Raw genomic sequence first — 27,147 nt, 5'->3', positions numbered from 1 at the left:
AAGAAAAGTTTGTACTGGTCAAGAGGTAGTGGATGAAAAATGAGTTGAATTGAGGGTTGATGAATCTCTGGGACCAGATGAGTTGTATTCCAAAGTGTTGATGGAAGTAGTAATAGAAATGGTGGATGCATTTTGTTTCATAATTCTACAGATTCTGGAAAGTTTCCTGCTGATTGCAACTGTAACCCCACAATTTAAAAGAGAACAAATGGGGACTACACACCTTTAGCTTGACATCCATAGCAGGGAAAATGTTAGAATGTATTATGAAGGATGTGATAAATGAACGTTTAGAAAATGAAATTGGGCTTAGTCAGCATGGTTTATACACAAAATACTGTGTTTGACCATCTTAGAGTTTTTTGAGGATTTCACTTGTACCATAGAGAAAGGACAACCTATCAAGGTCATGTATTTGGATTTTCAAGGATTTTGATAAGGTTCCACACAGGAGGTTAGTGAATAAAATAAAGTGCATGGGATTGGGGGAACATACTAGTTTGACTTTAGAATTGGTCAGACAGACAGCAGAGAGTAGGAATAAATAGACCATTCTTAGAGTGGCAGGGTATCAATGATTTGGATGTGGGGACCAATCATTATATTTCCAAATTTGTTAATTGTCGGATGGGAATTTAAATAGTGGGGCAGACACAAGGAGACTTCAAAGGACCTGCACAGGATGGTGAATACTTTTGAATTAAGATAGATGGAATTTAATGAAGCTGTGTGGCAGAAAAAATGGTATAATATTTCTTAAGTGGTGAGAGGATGTAAAATGTGGGTGTCCTAGACTATGGGTCATTAAAAACTAGCGTACAGGTTCTGCAAACAATTCAGAAGGCAAACAATAGGTTGGCATTAATTTCAAGGGGATTTGGGTACAGAAGTGAATATATTTTGCTGCAAATATGTGGTACCTTAAGGGGCATACCCATGATGACATCCTCACGACATGGCATGTCTCCTAACGGTAAAAAGCTCACTATCTCCACCTTACTGACCTCTGTCCTCTTGCAGCATTGATGTGCTCAGACCTGCCCAGTGGTGAGGGAACATTGTTATTCAGTATTATGTTACCGATGTCTCATCCTTATGTTAGGGGAGTTAATATAAGTATCACAGCAATGATAGTGGCAATTGGACAGGGCCTTGTTCAGATCTCACCTGAAGTATTGTGTACAGTTTTGGTCTCCTTATCCAAAGAAATGTGTACTTTCCATAGAAGGAGTGCAACAGAAATTCACCAGTTATGTGGAGTAACTGAGGGACCTGGGCATGTGTTCTCTGGTTTTGAAGAGTGGATATCTCTTCAAGGTAGAGCCAAGGGACATCATCTCAAGATAAGGGGCAGGCTATTTAAGACCGAGATGAGAAAGGATTTCTTCATTCAGGCAGTGGTGAATCTTTGGAATTTTCTAGGCAAGACAGCTGTGGAAGCTCAAACGTTGAGCATTTTCAAGACAGAGATTGGTAGTTTTTTGGATATGACTAACATTAATAGATATGGAGATAAAACAGGAATGTAGCTTGGGGAGATGATTGGGCATCATTTCTGGGTAAGCTTTATGGACTGAATGGCCCATTCCTGATTCAATGTTCCTATGAATGACGGGAGGTCCAAGACTGGGGAATTGTTTATACCCGAGGGATTTAAGCTTTGTGGAGTAGAATACAGGAGAGGTCCACTTGCGGACAGAATGTGTGTCTGAGATATCCAAAATGTATATCCAAAGTGTCCAAAATCCATTGAACTGCAGTCCAGTGAAGAGCCATTGTTCTAAAGGACAGAAAAAAAACCTTGCAAAAATAAAGACAATTCATAAAATCCAGATTCCTTATCGCAGCAGCATACCATAGAGGAGCCCCACTGATTGCTGTGTGACAGTGAAAAGACAACATATTATGCAATCATGTTTTTTGCAGAATAAACAAAGAATTGCTGTTGCTCGAGATCTGAAACACACAAAAACAGAAATCGCTGTGAAACAGAGTTAACGCTTAGAGTCCAGACGTGACTTAGCCATAGAATCATAGAGCTGTACAGCATGGAAACAACTTGTTGGTCCAACTCGTCCAGATATCCTAAACTAATCCAGTTCCATTTGGCAGCATTTGACCCATATTCCTGATGAAGGGCTTTTGCCCGAAATGTCGATTTTCCTGCTCTGCGGATGCTGCCTGACCTGCTGTGCTTTTTCTAATATTGACTTTAATCTCCAGCATCTGCAGTACTCACTTCCACCACATTCCTCTAAACCCTTCCTGCTCATATACCATTCCAGATGCCTGTTAAAAGTTGTAATTATACCAGTCTCCACCAATTCCTCTGGCAGCTCATTCCATACATACACTGCCCTCTGTGTGAAAAAGTTGCCCCCTAGGTCCCTTTTATATCTTTCCCCTCTCACCTTAAATCTATGCCCTTTAGGTTTTTTTCCCAGGGAACAGACCTTGTGTATTTACCCTATCCATGCCCCTCATGATTTTATAAACCTCTAAAAAGTCACCTCTCAGCCTCAGCTTCTTCAGAATCTGTTTTGTTTGCAAAACTGAGCTTCAATAATAAAATTTGCACAGGCACAACAAATTGAGAGTTTATTATTGAAAAAAACCAACGCATATGAATTGTTTAAGTACAGCACTTTAGGATGCTCCATTCCAATAGCACGCTGATTGCAGCTACATTGCATTGAAACACTTTCAGCCTGAGGGATTTGACTCTGGCTGCAGAGCCTTTATGAATTAACAATCAATATTGAGATAAAGATTGGACACTTTCAATAGAAACTTCCTGCAGGTTTTTATTTTAATGAATGTAACTATTCCGTAAGAACACCACTGTGGATAAAGAGTTTGCAAAATCTCATTGATTCAAATTTATTATCCAGGAGCAGCAAGCAAGACCACCCTCAGCCACGCCCCCGCCTTTGACTGACAGATAGTGGGGTAACGCCCAATGACGTAATCAATTTGCGACGTTGACCGGGCACAGTCACCAGGGCAACAGGAGAGAAGATGGCGGACACGGTGAGAGACCTGTGGGCGGCTTTGGGAGGGGAGGTAACATGAAGGGTTCGAACTCGGAAACTTTCCTGAACTCTCGGAATTCCCGAACATCATCAATCCCTGAGTCAAGATATAGCTTCAGATACACCAGAGCCTCCCCATCAAACACTCCCAGGACTGGGTTAGATACAGAGTAAAGCTCTCTCTACACTGTCCCCATCAAACACTCCCAGGGACAGGGACAGCACGGGGTTAGATACAGAGTAAAGCTCCCTCTACACTGTCCCCATCAAACACTCCCAGGACTGGGTTAGATACAGAGTAAAGCTCCCTCTACACTGTCCCCATCAAACACTCCCAGGACTGGGTTAGATACAGAGTATACACTGTCCCCATCACACACTCCCAGGGACAGGGACAGCACGGGGTTAGATACAGAGTAAAGCTCCCTCTACACTGTCCCCATCAAACACTCCCAGGACAGGGACAGCACGGGGTTAGATACAGAGTAAAGCTCCCTCTACACTGTCCCCATCAAACACTCCCAGGACTGGGTTAGATACAGAGTAAAGCTCCCTCTACACTGTCCCCCATCAAACACTCCCAGGACTGGGTTAGATACAGAGTAAAGCTCCCTCTACACTGTCCCCATCAAACACTCCCAGGACTGGGTTAGATACAGAGTATACACTGTCCCCATCACACACTCCCAGTACAGGGACAGCACGGGGTTGGATACAGAGTAAAGCTCGCTCTACACTGTCCCCATCACACACTCCCAGTACAGGGACAGCACGGGGTTGGATACAGAGTAAAGCTCGCTCTACACTGTCCCCATCAAACATTCCCAGGACAGGGACAACATGGGGTTAGATACAGAGTAAAGCTCCCTCAACACTGTCCCCATCAAACACTCCCAGGACAGGGACAGCATGGGGTTAGATACACATTAAAGCTCCCTTGACACTGTCCCCATCAAACATCTGAGGGCAGGTAAATCACCTCCTACAATGCTGCAATTATGTGCCTCACTTCCAACCGTGTAAGGTGCTCTAACCCTGCAAATGTTTGACCTCTTTGACTACTTTACCAATTTTGTGTGAAGTCAGAACCAGCAGTTCCCATGGATGCCCATATGATATTGGATGTGACCTGTATAACTTATCAATTTCTTCTTGCAGGCTAGTGTGGCATTGTTGCGGGAGGATGGCAACAAGTATTTTAAATTGGGAGACTATGAGAAAGCCTTATCCTGCTATACACAGGCAATTGACCTATCCCAGAACTTGTCAGAGGGCATGATCCTTTACCGCAATAGAGCAGCCTGCTACCTTAAATTGGTGAGTAAAACCAAAATACACAAATGTTCACAGGTGACCTTTTGAAAAATGTGAATTGTGCCATTGTAGTTGCCAGTTCCCATGTCTGAATTTTGTTTTTTTTTCCATTACTCATTAGGAGGAGTACTCAAAGGCTGAAGCAGATGCCTCAAAAGGTAGGTGATAAGAAATGTATGTTTTGTGTACAAATTACCACTGCTTGGTGATGGTATGTTTACTTGGTTATGTGCACAAGCTGTTCCAGAGTGTTTTAATTTGGGGTTGTCTGAATATTTTTTGTCAGTGCCCTGTTTTTGATGTAATTACATTAAAACATGAGAGCAAAGTATTGAATCAGAAAAGACTATGTGGTGAACTTGGTTAGTTCATTAAACATCTATCCAAATTATTTTGTTCCTCATTTCTCTCTTGTGCTGCTCTGGGCTGTGGATTCCACCTGTTTAAATTAATTAAATTTCTGTGTAAATTTGCAATGACCCTCAAGAATGTTTGCTCCAAAGCAATGATTGTCTTTTTGTTCTCAGTAATCGAATCAGATGGGAAGGATGTGAAAGCCCTGTTCCGTAGGAGCCAGGCTCTGCAGGAACTGGGGAGACTGGATCAGGCGTTTGCTGATATCCAGAGATGTGCTGTTCTGGAACCAAAGAACAAAGTTTTTCAGGAATCACTGCGGCAAATTGCAACAAAGGTCCAGGAGAAGGTAAAGTGTGTGTGGATGGGTCAGGAGAAGAGAAACAGATTGGTTGGTGGGAAAAGGCAGTAGGAGGGCAAGCAAAACCAGAAGTTAGAAGGGCCAGATTGGCAGAGGAGGGAACTGTAAGAAATGATAGTGAAGATATGCTTCTGGGTTGCCTTTTTTAATTCTGATTTAGCACGTCTCTGGGGAGGGGTTGGTGCAGTGATATTATCACTGGACATGTAGTCTAGCGATCAAGCCTAATGCTCTAGGACGTGCGATCGAATCCCATCATGGCAATGTGGTTGACTCTTAACTGTACGCTGAAATGGCCCCAGCAACAAATGCTGGCCCTAGCAACAAATGCTGGCCCAGTCAGCAATGTTCACAGAATAAACAGAAAAGTTTAAAAATATTGTCAGTATTGCATGATATAAAAATTGACTTCAGCTTTTTCATACTGGTTATTTATTTTGTCAAAGCAACATTCCCATGTGTTCATTTTGGTCTTTTTCTGAGCTTCAGTAAACTAAAACACAGGGTCTGTAAAGTAAACAATTCTAGGGTCAGTTATTCCAAACTTAGGCTGTGTTTGGAGAGGGTTCTTCGGGCTGTTCACAAGAAATGTGTCAATCAAACTTGAAATGTAAACTTCAAAAAAAAATCCCTAAATTAATTTGAAGTTTTACTATTAATGAAAGATGCTAAATATCACCTAGGACTGCATCATTGCTGCTAAAGTTCAGTTTGTTGATGTGTTCTTTATATTCCCAGTGTAACGTTCTGATTGTGTTGTGTCTCTATCTCTGTTCAAGGTCCGACAACAGTCTTCTACAGATGCCCGAGTGGAGCAGATGTTTAACATCCTCTTGGATCCTAGTGAGAAAGATTCTGACAAGAAACAAAAGGTCTCTGTTTTCCTAAAAGTATTCTCATTAGAGATAATGGCATGTATGTGCTGCAGGCGAAAAGCATCTGGGTTAGGGAAGTTGTCTTGGGTTTGAGGTACAGCACAACACTGAGTCTGTAATGTTTCGTTCTGCATTCACCTTGAACAGTGGAGTAACAGCTAATAGTGTAATTATCGATTTTGTACTTACGTATGCAGGTTGCCTCTGGAGGGAAGCTGCATAGTATCAGTTAAATAATCAGAGAGTTAGTTTTCAGTCATGTTGACTGAAATTCCTGCTAGATAGCGAAAAAACTGGAATGATACTGTAGCATATTTTGCTGCCATGAGGCAGCACGGTGGCTCAGTGATTAGGACTGCAGTCTCACAGCACTAGGGATCCGGGTTCAATTCCAGCCTCAGGCAACTGTCTGTGTGGAGTTTGCACATTCTCCCCGTGTCCGTTCCAGTTTCCTCCTACAATCCAAGGATTGGCCATGCTAAATTGCCCATAGTATCAGGTGCATTAGTCAGAGGGAATTGGGTCTGGGTGGGTTACTCTTTGGATTGTCGCTGTGGAAACAGGCCCTTCGGCCCAACAAGTCCGCACCTACCCTCCAAAAAGTAAGAAATTATCAGTAGTTGAGATGGGAAGCCATGAATGATATATATAGAAATCTTAAAGAAAACCCTTTAAGAAAGGAAGTTGAACAACCATATCTGAGAGACTGCTTCTCTGACAGTGCAACACTCCTTCAGTACTGGGGTTTAAGTGGTCAGGTTCCAGCAAAAGGTTTCACCTGATAACCTCTTGACTCTGAGACAACCGTGCTGCCCATTGGGCTATAGCTGGAATTTAAACTTTCAAAGAAATTTGAAGCTGAGAATTCATATGTCTTCTTATTCCAATAAGATACCTGTTTCAAATATTTTATTTACCCTTCAGGCTGTTCAGAATCTGATTGTTCTTGCTCGGGAAGATGCAGGGGCTGAAAGGATTTTTCGCAGTGATGGAGTGCATCTTCTCCAGAAGATGTTGGACACTGGGAATACAGACACCGTGCTGGCTTCACTCCGGACTCTAGTGGGACTGTGTTCAGGCCATCAATCCCGGGTCAGTCAGGCGCAGAAAAATTAGGACTAAAACAATCTCACTTGCATTCATTTTGGATAATAATTGTCAGTGAAGAGCACCTACAGAGCTCCAAGCTGGAAACAGAATTGATTGGTTGGCTTGGAGTCATGATGAGCTCAGTGACTTCTTTCTGTGCAGTAAATTCACTATGTTTCTATGCTATAAAGCACGCAGTGACCAGACACTCCAACTTGACAGTTGTCATTGCAAAATTGAAGTGGAAAATGTGATACAGAAGTATGATGAAAAAATTGTGCAAGTTTTATTTATATAGAACCAGGGCATACAATGCAATAGCTAAAGTGCTGGCAAATGGCATTAAAATATTGGGTGGTTGGTTTTGGGTGGTGGTGATTGGTGTGGACATGTTGGGCTGAAGGGCCCTTTGTGTGCTGTAGATCTCTTTGAATCTATGTAGTGCCTTTTTAAAATTTAGTCTTTGGGGTATGGGTGTCACAAGCAAAGCCTGCATTTTTTCTCTTATCCCTAATTGGCCTTGAATTGAGTGGTTTACTCGACCATTGCAAAGGGCACTTGAGAATCAACCACATGGCTGTGGCTCTGGAGTCTCATGTATGCCAGGTAAGGACGGCAGGTAAGGCTGGCAGATTTCCTTCCCTAAAGAGCATCAGCAAACTAGGTAAGATTTTACTGTAGTTGATTGCTTACATGATCACCATTACTGAGGCTAGTTTTATAAATCGAATATAAATTCCCCAAGTGCCATGTTGTGATTTATACCCATGTCCCCAGAGCATTTAGCCTGGGTCTCTGGATTGCTAGTCCAGTGACCATTATACCACAATTTCTACCAGGCCTTTGTCTAGTCATGTGTCCCAAGGTACTTCATAGGTTTCAAACAAAATTTAATCATGAAAAGTAGAATCTCCAGGTAAGAAATGGGAACATTGTAAAACATGTTTAGTATAATTTTGTATTTGTATTTGCTCCCATTGTAAATTTTTATTCAGTGCTATATGAAATGTGTAGCAATTGACACTTGTCTATCATCAGACGTTTATTCAGTTTAAGCTGGATCTATTTACTTTGGTGTGGAAAAAGCTTGTATTATATAATGCCTTTGTTATGTTTAGTTTTGATTCCTATTTGCAGGTGACAGTGATTTTGCACACAATAGGAATGGACAGGTTCTGTCGCGTGATGGGCAGTGACCAGGAGCAGGTTTCCCTAGCAGCATGCAATGTTCTGCAAAGCATGTTTGATTCATTGAAAGGGGGAATAAAAAGTGATATTCGAGGAAAAGAGGAGGCGGTGGTTCTCGGTGAGTGATATCTCTGTGCGGAAATGATTTCCCATTCTTCATAACATTAGTTTCAATGTTACTATCGGTTTTCTGCAGTTAAAGTTCTGTTTTAGTTTAGATAACTAGTATTGCCTTTCAGAAAGGCAGCTCTCAAAAATGTTTTGGATTAGTGATACCTTGTGGAGCATTGGTAGCTACATGGGCTATAAAAATTTGAATATTTCTTGAAGAGTTCTCTCAGATTATGAAGCATTACTTAGATTTTGTGTTCAAATAACTAACAATTATTAATTTATCTTTAGAACCTTTGAAGGAATTGAAGATGATGATTCACCAGCTGTTGGAGATGTTGGTTCAGCCACAGGTGTCCACTCATGGCCGAGACAATTCTGTAAACCTCCTGATTAAGCATGTTCCCCGGAAATCCTTGCGTGATCCCAACAACGCCATGACCATTTGGGTAATTGACCAGGGTAAGGTGTAAAACTGAGGGAGCCAGTGCTTCTCGTGTGTGTTAGGGAAAAAGCTGCTTCTTTTCTCATATGCATTCACTGAGTGTGGATCTGTCACATGGAACATGAATATGACCAGACCAGTTGCTCTGTCAGTCAGTGTGTGCAATGCAGGTCATGCTAGAATGGCTGAAAGTGCTCTTGCTCAGACAGCAAGATTGTTTTCAAATTGCATTGGCAAACTAAATAGATTTTTATGACAATCTACTAGTTACATGGTCACAATCACTGATAGTGGCTTACTACTCTAAACTTATTTAGTTAACTGATTCTAATTTTCCTAGCTGCTGTGATTACGTTTGAACTCTTGGGCTCTCAAACTCCCAAAATTTTGGTCTCAGTCTATGAATTATTGATTCAGAAAGAGAACCACTCTTCATGAGGCTGATTGGAAACAAATATTAAGCAGCTCCTGCTGTTAATTTGTAGATTGGCTGAGCTACAGACACTAACACCATTCTGATTTAGGATATATTTGTGCAGCAACAATGTTAAGAGGAACTTTGTGGAAACCTCTAACTTCACAGGATTCAAATAAATCAAGGTAGGGTGTACGAAATGAGCATGAAAACAGTTTAAATAGAAACAGGAAATACCCCTCAGGTCCAGCAGCATCTATGGAGAGAGAATTGGTTAATATTTCAGATCAGTGACCATTCATCAACACACGACTGGGCTACCTGAGTTTTGAGGGTCTGCTTATCTGATCCCATTGGCAGGTTGTGGAGCCACCTTTTCTACTGTAGACATAAAACCAAAATATGGTTATGTTGTGGTAGAGGGTGTATTCAGAAATAAATCTGTGTTCCCTGTATCTGCCTGTGGTGAGATTGAATTCACAGAGTTGATCGTGAGGCATCATCTAGTCTTTGCAGAGGAACTGACCTAGTCCGATGACTCATTTTTAATACCAATACAAATCAAGAAGAGTGGTAAGCTCTGAGAAATTGTCATTGCTTACAACTTCACAATCTCTTCTCTTTGAGAGGTTTTGGATTTAAATTATTCATTCATCCTCACATTGATGCAATGTCCACATATTTCTGTGTTTTGAATTCCTTCCTAGATGAACTAGAGCAAAGGGGGTATTGTGGGATGGGGTGTTCTGAAGTACTTTGTGTTCACAACAGCTGCTGTCTCATTCAAGAATATAGAGAGATGTGGAATTTTCAGTACAGGTCAACAGATCTTGTGTGGATGGGATTCCTCCCATCCCTGTTTATCTCACCATAGCACCATGTATGACTGTGTCTTTTCTCTGCACTGATCAGGCATGAGGAAGATTCTTGAAGTGGCTGGCACAGTTTCAGAAATTCCCAACAGCGTCTCGATAACGGATAGTGGTCGGATGAGCGTGTCAGTACTGCTGACCAAGCTTTACGATGACCTCAAATGTGACGCAGAGCGAGAGGCCTTTAACAAACTCTGTGAGGACTATGTCAGGTAGGGAGTTTTGCAAGAATGACAAAATTCAGGTTACAGGTTTCTGGTCTGTGCTGAGTTAGCTGATCTTAGTTGTGATATGTGTACAGAAATAGTGCTTCTTGGCCCTGTTCACAGGGAAGAATCAGCCATTGTTCTGGTACGCAACCGGCGACATCTGGAAGAGAAACGTGTCTGATGCTAAGGCTCTGGCCTTACAGTGAAAGCTTGTTTCAATGTTTGAACCTCTCTGTGCCCTCACACCCCTCATCTCTGTAACCTCACCAGCTCTACAACCTTCCAAGATCCACATGTTCTTGACACTGTTCTCTTAAGCATCCCTAATTTTAAACACTTCACCTTTCGAGGCTGTGCTTTCTGCTATCTGTAACTAATACTCTGAAATTCCCTTCCTAAACTACTTCAGATCTCTATTTCCCTCTCCTTTAAGAATTTACTTTGAACCTATCTTTTAAATCAATCTTTTGGTTTCCTGTAATATCTCCTTATGTGGTTCCATGCAAGAGGTGCTGACTTGGATTAAAGCAGGGATTAAGGAACAATATAGATGTTTTTTAAAAATTGCAGCTGAACTTTTCTTCTGCATAGGGACCGCTTTGAGTCTTCAGGACTGGATGGAAAGCTGCAGGCCATCCAGACTGTGTCCACCCTACTACAGGGGCCCTCAGACGTCGGTAATCGAGTACTGGAGATGAGTGGGATCTTGGAGTGCATGATAGCATTGTGCAGCTCTGAGCGGGAGATTGACCAACTGGTGGCTGTGGAAGCTCTCATTCATGCTGCAGGCAAATCAAAACGGGCTTCATTCATCACAGCGAACGGGGTGACGCTTCTGAAGGACATCTACAAGAAGAACGAAAGTGATCAAATCAAAATTCGAGCTCTGGTGGTAGGTTACAACGGTTTAATCAAGTTCTACAAACTATGCAAGTCTTATGGGCAGCCAAGTATCTCCTCTCATTTCATTTCCTCTTTCCTGGAGCTGGAGGAGTCGAGATTAAAAATATATTTTTGCCTTCATACCATGCTGCCCTGCTTCTTACAGGCAGCGGTAATTAAACCAGTCCCAAAACTCTCTGATGTGTTAACTATTCTTTGCCAATTTGGCATGGAAGGTGTCTCAGTGCCTTGGACTAGGAGTTGTCAAAGCCCTCACTGGTGACACTTGTTAGGTACCAGATGTAGTCCATAATGCCTTTTGTACATTTTTCTCCACTGAGTCAGTATCACTAGGAATGGGTTGAGGGGGCAGGTGTGGTTGGAATTAATATTTGTTAAAAATGTTGAGGGACCTTAAGGCTTTGTCTGGGTCCTGAAATTTTTACTTTGAGTCATAATCATCAGATATTGCAACAGGGAAAGAGGCTGTTCAGCCCGTCGTGTCTGCCTGTGCCCCTGTATGCCATAGTGTTTCAAGTATTCACCTAAAAATGCTGTGATGGTTCTTGCCTCTAGCACCCTTTCAAAGAGTGAGTTCCAGATTCCTACTACCCTCTGCATGAAAAAAATTACCTTTAAATCCCTTCTAAATTTCCTCCCTCTTAATGACCCCTGGTTATTAGTTCCTCCACTGAGGGGAAAAATTCCTCCCTAATTACCCTATCTGTGCCTGTTTTTGTACACCTCAATCAGGTGTCCTTGCTATGTACAAGCACATGCACGTGCGCGGAGGCACACACACCCCTAGCTTACCTAGTCTCTGTGTAGCTGCAGCACTACCTGATGTAACATCCTGATGAAGCTCCTATGCTCCCTCTCCAGTGCAACCCCGTTCCTCATCTAGTATAGTCACCAGAACAGCTCGCAGTATTCCAGCTGTGGCTGAACTATTGTCTTAAACAACTCCATCTTAACCTCTTTTCCTCTGTATTCAACACCATCATTCGTGAAGGTAAATATCTCGTATGCCACCCAATCCACTTGCCCTGTTGTCTTCGAGGATCAATAGAACTACACATCAAGTTCCTTTTATTCCTCAGTAATTCCCGGGGTCCTATCATTCAATATGTATTCCCTTTGCTGTGTAAATCCTCACAAAATGCATCACCTGGTTCTTTTCAAGATTAAACTCCATCTGTCACTGTTCTGCCCATCTGAAAACCCTGTGTATATCATCCTGGATTGTAAGGCATTCCTTCTCACTATTTAGCATGCCATCAATTTTTGTTTGATCTTACTGAACATACTCCTGTATTATTTATGTCTAGATCATGAATGTGCACTACAAACAGGAAGGGACCTAGCATTGAACCCTGTGGCATGGTACTGGCAACAGGCTTCCAGTCACAAAAGCAGCCTTTGATCATCACTCTGTGCTTCCTGCCATTAAGCCAATTCTGTATCCAATTTACCAAATTGCCCCTGTCCCATCCCATGGTTTTTATTTTCCTTCTTGACCAGTATCCTATGCAAGGTCTTGTCAAAAGTTTATTGAAATTTGTGCAGACTACGTCAACTGCAGTCCCTTCACCGCCTCAAAAATTCAGTGGTTTATTTTTAGACGTGATCTTCCCTTGAGAAAGCCATCCTTGTCTTTCCAAGTGGAGATTAATTCTGTCCATGAGAATTTGTTCTAATAATTTCCCAATCGCTGATGTTAGACTCACTGGCCCAAAACTCCCTGGTTCAGCTCTGCCACCTTTCTTGAATGATGGTACCACATTAGCTGTTCTCGGTGCCTCTCCTGAGGCCACAGCAAATGTGAAAATGAATGTCAAGGCCTTCCAGTTTCCTCCCTAGCTTTTTGTAGTCGTCTGAGATATGTCTCAACTGGGCCTGGGGATTTATCCAATTTTAAGCCTGCTAAAATTAGTACTACCAATACTCCCTTAATGCTATTTTGTCTAAGTTTCTCTCAGTTGTCCTTCCATGAATTTCTATACCTGCATTGTCTCTTTATATTGAATACAGATGCAAAATTTCAACGTCTTCTGATTCCACACACACATTGCCACTTTTATCTCAAACGGCTGAACTCACCTTGATGATCCTCTCACCCCTAATACACTTAGTAAACACCTTTGGATTCTCCTTTATTTTTGTTTTGAGCTATCTGATTATGAAAGGAACTGTTATAAATTTTGAGTTTTCTTACACAGGAAAATTTGATTCCAGCTCTACCTCTTGTGTAGGCTGTACAAACTTACTGCCCTAATTTTCAGTTATGGAGGTCCAGCCAATGTCAATGTAATCTCATCCCTCAATCTGTTTCCTCTTTCAGGGTCTGTGCAAGGTGGGATCTGCTGGTGGGACGGACTACAGCATGAAGCAGTTTGCTGAAGGTTCGACTTGCAAGTTGGCAAAGCAATGTCGCAGGTGAGCCGGGTTCTGATGTTGTGACAGAAGAATCACAAGTTTTCAATAGGTCTGATTTTTTAATTAAATATTATTCACATTTATTGAGTATTAGGAATGCTAAGGAATAGAACTTCTTATTTTAGAATGCTCCCTTTGCTCTGTGAACAACGTTCTTCAGAAAAGCATTTCCTGCTAGATCAGTGTAGTTTTTTTTGTAATTTCTACACCATCCACACAGTGAGATTGCTAATGAAAGAAGTTTGTTTATCATACTTGCGCAACCATCAGGAGTTGGATTTGTGGGTCTATCAGTCTGTATATATGAACGGCCATGATCCTTTGATGCTTTTTTTTTATAGTTGTGCATTTGTAATCATTTGGTTACGTCCACACAGTAGTTTGATTTCAGATATATTCTGATCAGCCTGCTCAGGGATGTTATTACACACTCCAGGAGCAGGTGGAACTTGAACCTGGGCATCCTGGCTCAAAGGTAGGAGGAACACTACCACTGTACCACAAAAAGCCCTGACACATTAGCTTCAAAAAGATTACACATGGTATTACACACAGCTACCGGTCAGAATGGGCACATATGGATCTAGCTGGTGCATGTCAGAGCTTCCTTCAGCCCTCCTTCATCTCACCCTATCAGCGCATACTTCCATTCCTTTCCCACATGTTTGTTCAGCTTCCTCTTAAATGCATCTATACTGTTCACCTCAGCTACTCCCTGTGGGAGTAAGTTCCAACTTCTCACCAGACTGTGGGGAAAGATGTTTCTCCTGAAACTTCATTTGGATTTATGTCCCCTAGCTCATAGCTTCCCAACGAGTAGAAGCATCTTTTCTAGGGCTACCTTGAGAGAATAAGTTCTGTATGAGCTCCACGCTCTTCCATTGATCTTCTAGTTTATTTTGACTATTACAGTTGTTTAAATTAGAAGACGATGGCCTAGTGATATTATTGCTGAAATATTAATCTAGAGACCTAAGTAATGTTCTGGGAACCTGGGTTCAAATCCTGCCATGGCAGATGGTAGAAACTGAGTTCAATAAAAATCTGAAATTGGGAGTCTAATGATTGCCAATTATTGAAAAAAACTCATCTGGCTCACTTAGGAAAGGAAACTGCCATTCTTACCTGGTATGGCTTACATGTGACTCCAGACCCACAGCAATGTGACTGAGTCTTAACTGCCCTCTGGGTAATTAGGGATGGGCAATAAATGTTGGTCTAGCCAGTGAGCAAAAAAAAGTACTGGTTCCCAAACAGGAACAATATAAGAACAGTCCAGGAGAGGAAAGCGACAGGGACTGAAAGTGCTGCTGAATAAATTGCTAGTACAGTGACAGTCTGTGAACTGAGCTAATTGAGGAGATGGTGTAAAGTGATGGATAATATATCAAGGCTGCTTCTGATCAAATTGCTGGTCCACTCTCTTGCTAGGTGGTTATGTAACAACTCAAATCAGTGCAGCACTCGGCGTTGGGCAGTGGAGGGACTGGCCTATCTGACCTTCGATGCTGACGTGAAGGAGGAGTTTGTGGATGACCAAGCTGCAGTACAGGCTGTGTTTGAACTGGCAAAGGTAAACATTGAAAACAATGAGCAAAAGAGGGAAAAGCATGTCCTTTGTATGTTTGCTGATCTTACCTGTTTACTGGCCAGCCACTAGATATTTCCTTTGAATTGTTGGAGCAGATGTTAATCTTTTGTGTGGCCTTCACATGCTTGCTTTTCTGTGCAATTATATCAAGATAGAGTGCAAGTCTGCTAATGATGGCACTGTCCTTTTGATCCCTATTCTGTGCTGAATTATTAATCAGGGCATTAGTAAAGATTGCTGTTAATCTCTTAACCCCCTGGGATTGACCATACGAATGATGGCCAGCCTTTCATAGAAACATAGGAAAAATAAACAGAGTAGGCATTTGAACCACTCTGTTAATCAATATGATTATGGTTGATCATCCTGAAGTACTCTGTTCCCACTGTCACCCCATACCATTTGGTCCCTTTATCCCTGAGAACTATGGTGAGTCCCCTCCTGATTGATGTCTGTGTGAATGTATGTATGTATATGAAATTAGGACATGATTGAAATCAGCTCTGATAATCTCCACAATCAAACAGGATGCTTCAGCTCAAATGAAAACATCTGGGTCAGATATTGGAACTTCAGTTGGGAGCGGAAATTTGGTTGATATATCATCTCTGTTAATGATCTATCTGAGTTGTTTGTGATAAAAATCGTTTAGCATGAGATGATCAGTGTCTACGGTTCTTCCATTCTTACTGCTTTGTGTACAATGATCTCTTGCTTTTATTCCTTTCTAGTCAGAAGATAAAACTGCTCTTTTTGCAGTTGCCTCCACCCTTGTGAACTGCACGAACAGCTACGATAAGGAGACTCCTGATCCACAGCTTCTAGAACTGGCCAAATACGCCAAACAGCATGTGCCAGAGGAGCATCCCAAGGTGCAATACAAGTGCTATCTATATTTACAGGAAATTATACTTGTAACTCTTGTTCTGCCTGTAAGCCATACAAATCTACAATTTATTCCTCCACTCTCTGCTGAGTTTGCAGGGAAATTTTTAATGGTCCTTAATGTTAGTTGGAACAAGGTGGGGGAATAACCGCTAATGGTTCAGTTCTTCATCCACTGACTCTTGTGATGATTGCATCTGTGAGGATGTTGGGAGAACAAAATCTCACTGCATTTAGCTGTGACCTTCCTTTACCACCTTGAAGCATCCTGTTGACTTTTATTGTCGGTCCAGCTGTGAGGAACAGTCCTTTAGTACTGAGGAGCCAGTAGGGCTGTGAAGCCAACCCAGAAAGAACTCATGCAGAAGCAGGTCCTTTTTGTCCAGCAAATCCGTGTTGCTGGCTTTTCTTTACATTTCATTCATTTTAGTCCCATTCCCAAAAACCTTTAAAACCCCAACGTTTGTAATCTGATTTGATGTACACTTTAATATTCCTTTTTTCAAACAATTGTATAAATTCTTTTATAAAAATTAAAGTTGTAGTACCAAGCAGATGCCATTTAATCACTCAGCCTTGTTTTACAACTTACAGTTTGCTCTTGAATTCTATCTACCATTTTTATTCTATATCCCTTCACACCAAGGAGAAAGTTCCAAGTGACAATCATTGCAATGAAGTGCTTCTTGATTTCAGTCCTTGTCAATGATTGCTGGCAAAGAGTTTCACATTGTACCCATGTCTGAAGCTGAGGACATTATTTTTCCAGCCCATTCCTCAATTCTTTGGACGGTGATTGATCTAGCCATTATATGTGTATTTTAAAAATACGACTGACTAAGAAAACTGATTTGGTGCTAAACTGGCATTTTCTGAATTGCAGGATAAACTCAAGTACGTGGGGAAACGGATTGGAAAACTCCTGAAGGCTGGGGTGGTGTCGGCATTAGTTTGTATGACAAAGAAGGAGAGTCCAGCCCTGACAGATTCCTGCAAAGAGATGATTGCGCGGTATGTGTGTGGCAATAGTTGAACAATGGCTAACTAGGAAGACTTTCACAGACAGTGACGTATTAAATGCAATGATCTGTTATTTTGTGGGCAAAAATAGCAGCTATATTGTATACAGCAATTTACCAAATTACAAGTTGTTTGAGTGGATGGATTTCCTCCTTCTCATGGAGTGTCATGGAACAATTTGTGAAACACAGTAACAAGCAGAAGGGGCCTTTGTCAAAAGGGTGGACCCTTTAACTTGGGAGAGATGGTGATGTGGTGGTAATGTTAGCAATCCAGATACCCAGGCTAATGCTGGGGTGATGCGGGTTCAAATCCCACCACAGCAACTGGTGGAATTTAAATTGAACTAACCTGTCTGGAATTGAAAGCTGGTTTCCATGATGGTAACTATGAAATCACCACTTGCTGCTGTAAAAACCCATCTAGTTCACTAATGTCAGGGAAGGAAATCTGCTGTCCTTACCCAGTCTGGTGTATAAGTGACTCTTAAGTGGCCTCTAAAATGACAGAGTCAACTCAAGGGCAATTAGTGATGGACAACGTATTCTGGCCTTGTCAGTGATACCACATCCCATGGAAGAATAAAGGGAAAAAATGCTCCTTCAGCACAATACAGAAGGCTCTGGTATGGGGCTCCAATTCTCAACAAAAGATGGCACATTCAACAGTGCAGAATTCCCTTGGTAATTCACTGAATTACTCCAGTCTCTGGAGGACAGCTGACCTCGCCACACTTTGAGAGATTGCTACAATTGAATACTTGCGTAACACAATAAAACTCCACCATTGTTTACTGGCTTTGCTCATCAGCCTAGTTTATTGCTCACTTGGAGGTGGTTGTGTTCTCATGTATCTGCGACATGCCGTTCTAGTGATCGTGGGTTTGGAAGGTGCAGTCTAAGGAACCTTGGTGAATTTCTGCAGTACATCTTGTAGATGGTACATACTGCTGCTACCAAATGTCAGTGGTGGAGAGAGTGGATGTTTGTGAGTGTTGTGCCAGTCAGACGGGCTGCTTGTCCTGGATGGCTTCAAGCTCTTGAGTGTTGCTGGAGCTGCTCCCATCCAGGCAAGTAGGGAGTATTTCATCTCATTCCTGACATGTGCTTTGTAGGTGGTAGACAGATTTTGGAGAGTCAGGCAGCAGATTCTTGCTACAGGATTTGTAGCCACTGTTTCCATGGTTAGTCCAGTTCAGTTTCTGGTCAATTGTAACCCCAAGGATGTTAATAATGGGGATTCATTGATGGCAATGCCATGAATATCAAGGGGCAATGATTAGATTCTCTCTTGCCTGGATTAATAGTTCTTTGTACTATCATCTTCCCTAAACTCTTGCTATTGTTTTATTAAGCAGCCGCTTAATAGGGGTATGGGTGGGTTACGCTTCGGCGGGGCGGTGTGGACTTGTTGGGCCGAAGGGCCTGTTTCCACACTGTAAGTAATCTAAGTAATCTAATCTAAGTAATACAGAGTGGAAACAGTGTATGACTGAGAACATCAAACATTTTCTGTTTTTCAGTGTATTCCTAGCTCTGGTAGAGGCTCCAGAGGATCGTGGAATTGTAGTAGCTCAGGGTGGAGGGAAGGTGAGTATGAGCATGTTAACTCCTTGGGATTTCTCCATATCAGTGATTCCTGTCTTTTTATAAATGAACTGTAGCCGTTGTGGGATAAGAATGGGAGATAACAAAGAGAAGGTAGCAAGGTTGTCAGAGAGCAGTTTTTCCACTTCTGAAATTACTTTCTGACATGAGAATATAATGTGGGTGCCAACATCCTGCCCTTTTCACTCAAGTTCCATTCTGTTTGGCAGTGTACCATGAAGTGAAGGCCGTCATAGTCAACTTGATCCACTGACTCTCAACAAGCACACGTCTACACAGACTTCCATAGAATATAAAGCACATAAGCAGGCAGTTCAGCCCAACTCGTTCATGCCAATGTTTATACCTGCAATAACCTCCTCCTGCCTGCTTCATTTTATCCCCTTCTCCTTTTCCTTTCTTCTTCAGTTTGAAACAGCACCTAGTTAATAACAGTTTCTTGTGATGTTAACAGTTTCTTCTTCCTGACCCCTCTCTGGGTAGAGAGATTTCTCCTGAGTTCATCAATGGATTTATCGATGACCATCTTATATTTATTGTTCTTCATTTAGAACAAAGGGAAACAGCTTCTCAATATAGGAATGAGAGTTGTGTCTCACTTACAAGTCCCTATTGTTAATTATATCTTTATATTCAGTTAAGAGCTGGTCGTGTGCACAAACTGAGGATTCATTTGAATTCTTCTAAATAGATATAAACTAAAACAATGGTTATTGAGTTAGTCGCTGTTCATACTCTGCAAATAGATTTTTTTTAAAAAGTGTATGTAAAGACTGGCTCTTTCACCAATTGGTTTCTGGAACTGCATACCTTGAGGGACTGTAACTTTATATTTGGCAGCCATTGCCATGATTGGCTTCAGGTTTGAATCACTGGACTTTGAATGCACATGTTTATTCAATGTGGCTTATCACTACTTCTTATCCTGTAGGCTCTGATTCCTCTGGCATCAGAAGGCACAGAAGTTGGTAAGACCAAGGCAGCCCAGGCCTTGGCAAAGATAGCTATCACCTCAAACCCTGAGATTGCCTTCCCTGGAGAAAGGGTGAGTCCTGAGAATTTGTGCAGTGCCTTAGGATTTTGTTTTTTCATATTGCATTAATTGCACAGTTTTTAAGAGCCTTATTTTCTGCTTCTAAATATTCAGCAAGAAATTTTGTACAATGTTGATCCATTTAAAAATTGATGGTATAATGGCTTTTCTATGTGGGAATTGGGATCAAATTCAGTTCTGAGTAAGAAGATGGATGCCTCGTTATCTGCACATTGTGAAGATTCTATGTAAAATGGGTTTGGATAGTCTTAATCTGATTACTACTGTACAAGGATCCACAGCTCAGTTCTGTCCCTAATCACTATATCCCTCAAAGAGTCATAGAGATATACAGCACAGAAACAGACCCTTCTGTCCAACTCGTACATGCCGACAAAGTCCAAGGAAGGTTGATCTCAAAAATGCCACAATTTCTAGTAGGTAACATGCTGTTGAGGTTGGAAGCGTGGCACATTGTTGATGCATTACAGTAGTGGTAAGTGATTAAATATTCTGCTTTTGCTCTTTACTCCCTCAGATTTATGAAGTAGTCCGACCTTTGGTCGGCCTTTTGCATCTTGACCGTACTGGGTTGCAGAACTTTGAGTCGCTGATGGCATTAACCAATTTGGCTGGTATTAGTGAGAGACTACGGTAAGTGATTGAGTAAAGGGATGAGACTGTGTTGTGGGAGGATTGCTCCAGTGATTCAGTTGGATAAACACAAATGAATAAGTCAGCAACTTCATTAGTAATTGTTTCCAAAGCTCTTACCCACTGGTTGATAAAGTTCCTTCACCTACATAAACCGTTTCCTGTCAAGTGTGTCAAGTCTCTCAATCTTTAATTAGGTTACTTTGATGTCTCATAGAAAGGAAACAAGTGGGCTGGACCTCACTAGCACTGCTGACCGAGAGGATGTTAGTCAATATCCAGTATGATATCAATATGAGACGTCCAGAACCTTATGCCTGAGGTATTCGGCCCTGACACCACATGGAAAATTGAAGTGGCCCAAGCTTGCCGTGGATTCCTGGATGAACTAACCTCTGTCTGTTTGAAACCTGACATTTGCCCTGCACCCTGGACCTTCTCCTGTGGCGCAGCACCCTGCAAATGGAGTCATATCAGAGGAAATACATCCCCCATGCTCTTCAGAACAGTATGGAGACATTTCCTGTATGGACAGCTGCTGCATACTGTCCACTTCCTCACCTTTGACCACTGCTCAGATACAGGTGTAATGTTTTACCCTCTGGTAGTGGAAATCCTCCACCTCCCCCCGCCCCCTCCCCCCAGACTCTCCACAAAGAAGTCCTTTTTTTCTGTTAGGCACCAGGGATGGAGAGTTCTACATGCTGCAGCCCCATACAATCAAAGGTTAAGCCATTGCACTGGGTGCCAGGTCACTTGTAGTTTTTGTGGTGGAGGAAATGGTTTTTCAAATTAATGTTGAATGTTTTCATTTGCAACCCTCTGTAGTTAATTAAACTCCTAAATTTTCAATTGGACTTCAGCCCCACTCACCTGATTTATGGGCACTCTGTGTAGTGAGGGACAGACAGGTCACAGGGCCTTCTCATGGATCTGTTCTTTGGTTGGGACAAAATGACCATTAATAGGTCCAGGCAGAAGTTGCAGAGGGGATCCTAGTACCTGACTGTCTGCCCCTTTCTCGTGGTTATATCCGCACTCAGGTGCGTGTTGAGAGGGAATATGTGGTGTTCACTGACACAGTGGAGGCATTCGGAGATTGGTGGGCACCACAGGCTGGGATCATCACCCCGAACAATGTTATTTTAATTTAGTGAATTTCCATTCACTTTGTACCAGTTCCTATTAACTGTTTATGATTTTTGTTACAGAGTCCCTTGGGAGTTGTTTCATCCGATTATAAATTTGTTTAAAAGAGTAGAAAGGAAGCTATTTCCTTCAAAGCTTTTGTTTGTGTTTGCTCTGCTTTGCATCTTTTCCTAGCACCAGTGTCTTTTCTGTGGTGAAGTAACCACACATCAGAAGCATTTAATTGGCTGTAAAGTGCTTTTGGGGATGTCCTTAAGTCATAAAAACAATTAACATTTCACGTTTGTCTCTCTTAAGTGAGCAGAACTACCAGTGCTGAGGAGCCTCAGATGGCTGAGTATGTTCAAACTCCAAGCAAATGTATATTTAATACATTGAGCAAATCAAACTTCGCATTCAGATGAGTTCCCAAAAGGTTAAACAGATAGCAGTCCCTCAGAAACACACTGCAGTGGACTCCAAGACTTGAAGCCAAATTCCTGGGGGGGGGGGGGGTTTGTCTCAATAACTTTCTAACTCTGGTGAGAGTGTTATTTGCTGGGTCAAGGCTGGCACTCATTAATTGATTAATCTCTTGACTTCTTTTAGCCAGAAGATAATTAAGGAAAAAGCCATTCCAATGATTGAGAGCTACATGTTTGAAGACCATGAAATGATCCGATTGGCAGCTACTGAGTGTATGTGCAACATGGTCCTGAGTGAGGAGGTGTGTTAGTGCTGCATTGCTGCTTTCTTTAAACATCCCCGCATTGTGATTTGTGGCTATTAAGAATTCATACTATGGGTTGATACACTTCCAATATGGTATGCTTCATACCACATTAAGGAAGAGCATGATACAATCCCCAGCTGTTTTGCTAACTCACATGGGGCAGTAGCTGTTGAGAAAACCAGCCCAGATGCCCTGTCATGATGATTATCCAGTACCCATGGAGGGAACCCCTCGGTGTTTGGGCGATGGGTCAGATTTCTGAGGGTTGAGTACCTTGCTGACAGTCTGTGTCTTCTGCCTGGAATTCGTCACATGGTGACGCACAAAGACCTCTGTTGCAGATAGAACTGTTTCCCAATGAGAAAATATCTTGAAAAAGTAGCTAGCCAAAAAACTGTTCCTTTGGATTATTGGTTTGTTGGGAAGGGAAACTAATTCTCAGACACCTTCACCTTTTCTTTTTTGTTTGCATCTTGTTTCAGGTCCAGAATCTATTCCTGGTTGAAGGGACGGATCGTCTGAAACTGCTGGTGTTGTACAGTGGTGAAGAGGATGAGAAGTTGAGGTGTGCAGCTGCGGGTGCTGTAGCCTTCTTAACATCGCTGCAGCCAAAACTCTGTACCAAAATGACACAGGTGGTGAGTGACCACATATCCTGCTCCACTCTGTGCCTTCAATTTGCTGTTTTTGACAGTCACCTTCGCTCCATCTTACTCATTCCTTACCTCCTTGCATCTTCCAACCTGCTAGCAGTCTGCTACTGTCTATTCCGGAGGGTACAGGGATGCAGATGATTTTTGCTCACTCGCTTTCTCTCTTCTGCCCAAATGACATTCTTCAGTTTTGAGCCTAGAACTTTGTCTGTCAGCAAGATATTTGACAGAGAGTGTCAACAAAGAACCTAAACTTGTTGTCACCTGACCTCACATTTCAGCAGGGGGTTCTGGTTAGTGGTCAAAAACAGGACCCCTGGCTATCGTTGCTAATTCACTTCCCAATTGAGAACTAGTGTAAGTGCTAATTCTAATTCCTCCAACCAGGAGTGGACTCCTCAACTTTAAGGGCATTTAAATGGTCATTGGATAAACATATAGATGCAATTGGAATAGTGTGGATTAGATGGGCTTCAGATTGGTTCCACAGGTTGGCACAACATCGAGGGGTGAAGGGCCTGTACTGCACTGTAATGTTCGCTGTTCTCCTGCTACTACCCTCCAGCTGCTGTTAACAGCAAAGGCTGGAGGTTGGACCTATGATGATCAGTAATTGAGGGTTTCCTTCTGAAAGCAGCTGAGGACACAGAGTGTTGATCGGAAAAATTCAAGAGAAATATTTGCAAAGTTAAATAAAAGAGAATCTGGTGATCGAATCTGTGCTCTTCCAATACTATCACAAATTGATAGTGAGTGGCAACTGATGCATGTGTGGGAAGTGAGAATTCAACAATTTATGACTTTTCCTTGTGAGTTTTGGGTTTTAAATTTCAGTTTTAGTTGTGCTGAGAATATTTTATTTCTGTGGAAATCCAAGCCAGTACAGACGGCACTGGCTTTCCAGAGAGAATGCAGTGTCCTATTGATGGCCTTTGTGGGATTAAAGATGAGGTTTAGGAAACCACAGTTATAGAAACCTATAGTCAACAGTGATGGTGGTGAAATGTGCAGCCTCTTGTATAAAGTGAAAGTAGTTCCCAGGTTCATTCTTAGTTGAGGAAAGTCAGCTGACCGCACCTGACTATGGTGCTTTGACTGGCCTCCTATCCTTGGCTGGACAGAACAGGGGAGAGGATAAATCATTGCCCTTGGTCATTACGAAATGACCTATGCTGAGAGGCTGAAATAGTCCATTGAGGAAAGACTCACCAAGCACCCACTAGGAGCAATGGGATAATAACCAGACAATCTCAATCAGTGATATTGATTAAGGGATAAGTATTGGCCTGGATATAAAATGGTATAGTGGGACATTTTCAGAAGATCGAACTGCAGGTTAATGTCTCAGCTGAAGGACACTGAATCCAAATGTGGGAATGGGGTTTGAACCTAGAGCCTACTGACTTAAGAGGTGATGCCTATGTTAGCTCCCATGGTCAAATAGCTTGCTGACCCTTGATGTCTAGGCTGTGATCCAGAAAGGATTCATGAGAGCAGCTGGCATCTATGAAACTCATGAGGAATGATCTGAGGAAACTTAATTGCCATGGTACTGTGCTCTGTCCCATTTGTTCCTTTTGACACAAATTTGCAGTGCAGCTGAAAGTTACATCCTTGTGCTTTACTCTCTCTCCCCTCCGCCACCTGCAACAGACAAGCCACTGGTTGGAGATCCTTCAAGCACTTGTGCTGAGCTCAAATGTCGACCTGCAACATCGAGGGCTCGTCATCACTCTCAACTTAATGAACGCTGAACGGGAGCTTGCAGCCCTGCTCATGGAGACAGAGATGTTCGAAATCCTGTCTGCTTTGAGCAGGGAGGGAGATGAAAAGAAATGCAAGGTGTCAGCTGTTGCCCAGGATTGTCTCTCTCAAGCAGTGGAGTATGGACTAATAAAACCCACTGAGGAGGAGACCAGCCCTTAGTGAAAGCAAAACAGGACATTCCAGGGACACATGAACCAGCTTACAGACAAGAAACACTCCCACTGTGTGATACACTGCTGATTGCTAATCTTTGGGTGTTAAACCATTCTGCACAATGTTTTTATATACAGCATCTATTGGCTCTTTCAGTTATACTACTTTGTTGTGAGAGGTACCAACAGGATGTTGCACCTGTATTATATAATTAGGTATGAAGAAATTTAATTCAGTGTTAAAGTCCTTCAGGGGAAAAAAGCTCATGGTTCAGAATATTTATCATTTTTTCCTCGTGCTCATCTCTGCTGTAGATGCTAGCTTTTACTCATTCTGTGGATACCTGAACCCTCTCATTGTAGCCCCAGTGACCACCCATTGATTTTGTGGATGGGATCAGTGACAGTCAACAAACTAATGGACCCCAGAGGCCATTGTAGACCATGACCTTGATCTGCTTCTGGCCTGGCTGGGGAAGCCGGGATATTTTGAGCAGAACACTTCTGAGATTACTGGTTTAGGTCATTGAATATTTACTGCATTCACTCTAATATTTTACACATTCTCAACTTGGATTAGCTTGTAGCATTTTATTATGCTGGCTTTGAACTTCAAATCACAATGTGAACATCTGATCTGCATTGCCACTGAGGAGTTCAGTAAGACTCTTAGTGGAACGAACTCACATTATGATTCAGCTTTGGAATCTAGGTGGGAGTCAATATCTGATTTTTACCACAGAAGCTGCTCCACATGAATACTAATCTTTTAGTGTGATTGCAGACTTAGTAGCTTCCTATAAACTAGTTGTCTGTCTGTGATGAAATGATAAATCTGTTTAATTATCAAAATGAGCTTCATTGACACTCTGCACCTTGCACATTCATTGTTTTTCACATCATCAATCTTTTGTTTATTAATGTATCATCAGTACTGATGCCCCATGTTTAATTAACTAGACCTATTCAAAGCTTGGCCTGCGAGTTGTTGATTATGTTAGTTGCAGGCTAGTGTCTTTTATGTTTAGAATGAGGTGGATGTGAAACTGACAGATGAGAGTAGTTCGTTCATCAACTTGTCCCCACAAACCCAGTGGATGGACCAACAAGGCTAATATTTTTCCCTTGCATGATTTCTGTCCATGCCCCTCCCCTCCCCCCTCCGAATCTAAATGGGTTCATGAAGTGGCATAGACCAAGCATCACCAAAGATACTTCAGGATGATATAGCTTGTATTCCAGGGAGGAATTGATGGAAATCGTTTTAAAGATGTGGAGAGATCATTAGCTACACAATCAGTGGCAACTAATTTTGGAGACACTATTCTCCAAGAAAAGAGGAAGGACCCAATCTGCAGACTCAATCCTAAGCATCCACTGTTTGTTTGAATTTAATTGATTTGATTTTTTTTATTGTCACATCTACCTAGGGACAGGGAAAAGTTTTGCATGTAGTACAGGCAGATCATACCATCAGAAGTCTGATAACAGAGAGAAACCAGCTTCTTGAATCTGTTGGTACGTCTGTTTAAGCTTTTGTATCTTATGGCTGATGGAAGAGAGTACAACTAGGATAAGATGGGTCTTGGATTATGTTGTCTGCCTTCCTGATGCAACAAAAAGTATAGATGGAGTCAATGGATGGAAGGTTGGCTTGTATGATGGATGTTAAACTATCAAGGAGAAAGTGAGGACTGCAGATGCAGTCCCCCCCCCTCTCCCCTCCCTCCCCCAACCCCTCCCCCCCCAACCCCTCCCCCCCCAACCCCTCCCCCTCCTCCCTGTCCCCTCCCCCTCCCTGTCCTCTCCCCCCCACTCCCTCCCTCTCCCCCAACCCCTCCCTCTCCCTCCCTCTCCCTACCCCTCCCTCTCCCCACCCCTCCCCCTCCCTCTCCCCACCCCTCCCCCTCCCTCTCCCCACCCCTCCCTCTCCCCCTCCCCACCCCTCCCTCTCCCCACCCCTCCCTCTCCCCACCCCTCCCCCTCCCTCTCTCCACCCCTCCCCCTCCCTCTCCCCTGGGTCTCCTGATTCAGGTAGGGACACGACAACAGTGCCTCAAGAGCCCTGTTCATTAATTTTTGCAGCAATTTAAAAATCACTATCATTGTATATATTGCCAAATTGATAAATTCACTGGGAAGCAAAATATTTGAAAGTAATAATAAGGATTCATATATTTAGCTGTTCTTGTGGCGGCTAAGGGTGCTGTGTAATCCTGGTTCAATTTGATGATTGTGCATTGTGTGCAATTCAACATTTCTATATATTGTACCAGAGTTCGTATCCTCTTGTCGCTTTTTTTTCTTACAAATCTTGTTATTTGGCTGTAAAGTGCAAAGG

At 42.4% G+C, this 27,147-nt stretch overlaps 1 protein-coding gene across 1 annotated transcript; it reads left to right on the top strand.

Moving 5' to 3' along the window:
* Positions 1-2,971: 2,971 nt before the first annotated feature.
* On the top strand, positions 2,972-26,514 carry LOC140458383 (protein unc-45 homolog A-like). Its single transcript, XM_072552847.1, has 20 exons — positions 2,972-3,030; positions 4,191-4,349; positions 4,468-4,504; positions 4,874-5,049; positions 5,841-5,933; positions 6,861-7,028; positions 8,163-8,331; positions 8,616-8,786; positions 10,097-10,268; positions 10,857-11,157; positions 13,489-13,583; positions 15,015-15,156; positions 15,906-16,046; positions 16,943-17,070; positions 18,602-18,668; positions 19,618-19,731; positions 20,258-20,373; positions 22,111-22,228; positions 22,717-22,872; positions 24,541-26,514. Exons 1-20 carry the CDS (start codon positions 3,019-3,021, stop codon positions 24,811-24,813), a joined length of 2,808 nt encoding a protein of 935 aa, XP_072408948.1. The 5' UTR covers positions 2,972-3,018; the 3' UTR covers positions 24,814-26,514.
* Positions 26,515-27,147: the final 633 nt, after the last annotated feature.

This window comes from Chiloscyllium punctatum, chromosome 33 (assembly GCF_047496795.1).
Source record: "Chiloscyllium punctatum isolate Juve2018m chromosome 33, sChiPun1.3, whole genome shotgun sequence".
Classification (NCBI taxonomy): domain Eukaryota; kingdom Metazoa; phylum Chordata; class Chondrichthyes; order Orectolobiformes; family Hemiscylliidae; genus Chiloscyllium; species Chiloscyllium punctatum.
Note: the sequence above shows the minus strand (reverse complement) of the source record. Positions and strands in the feature narration are given on the sequence as shown.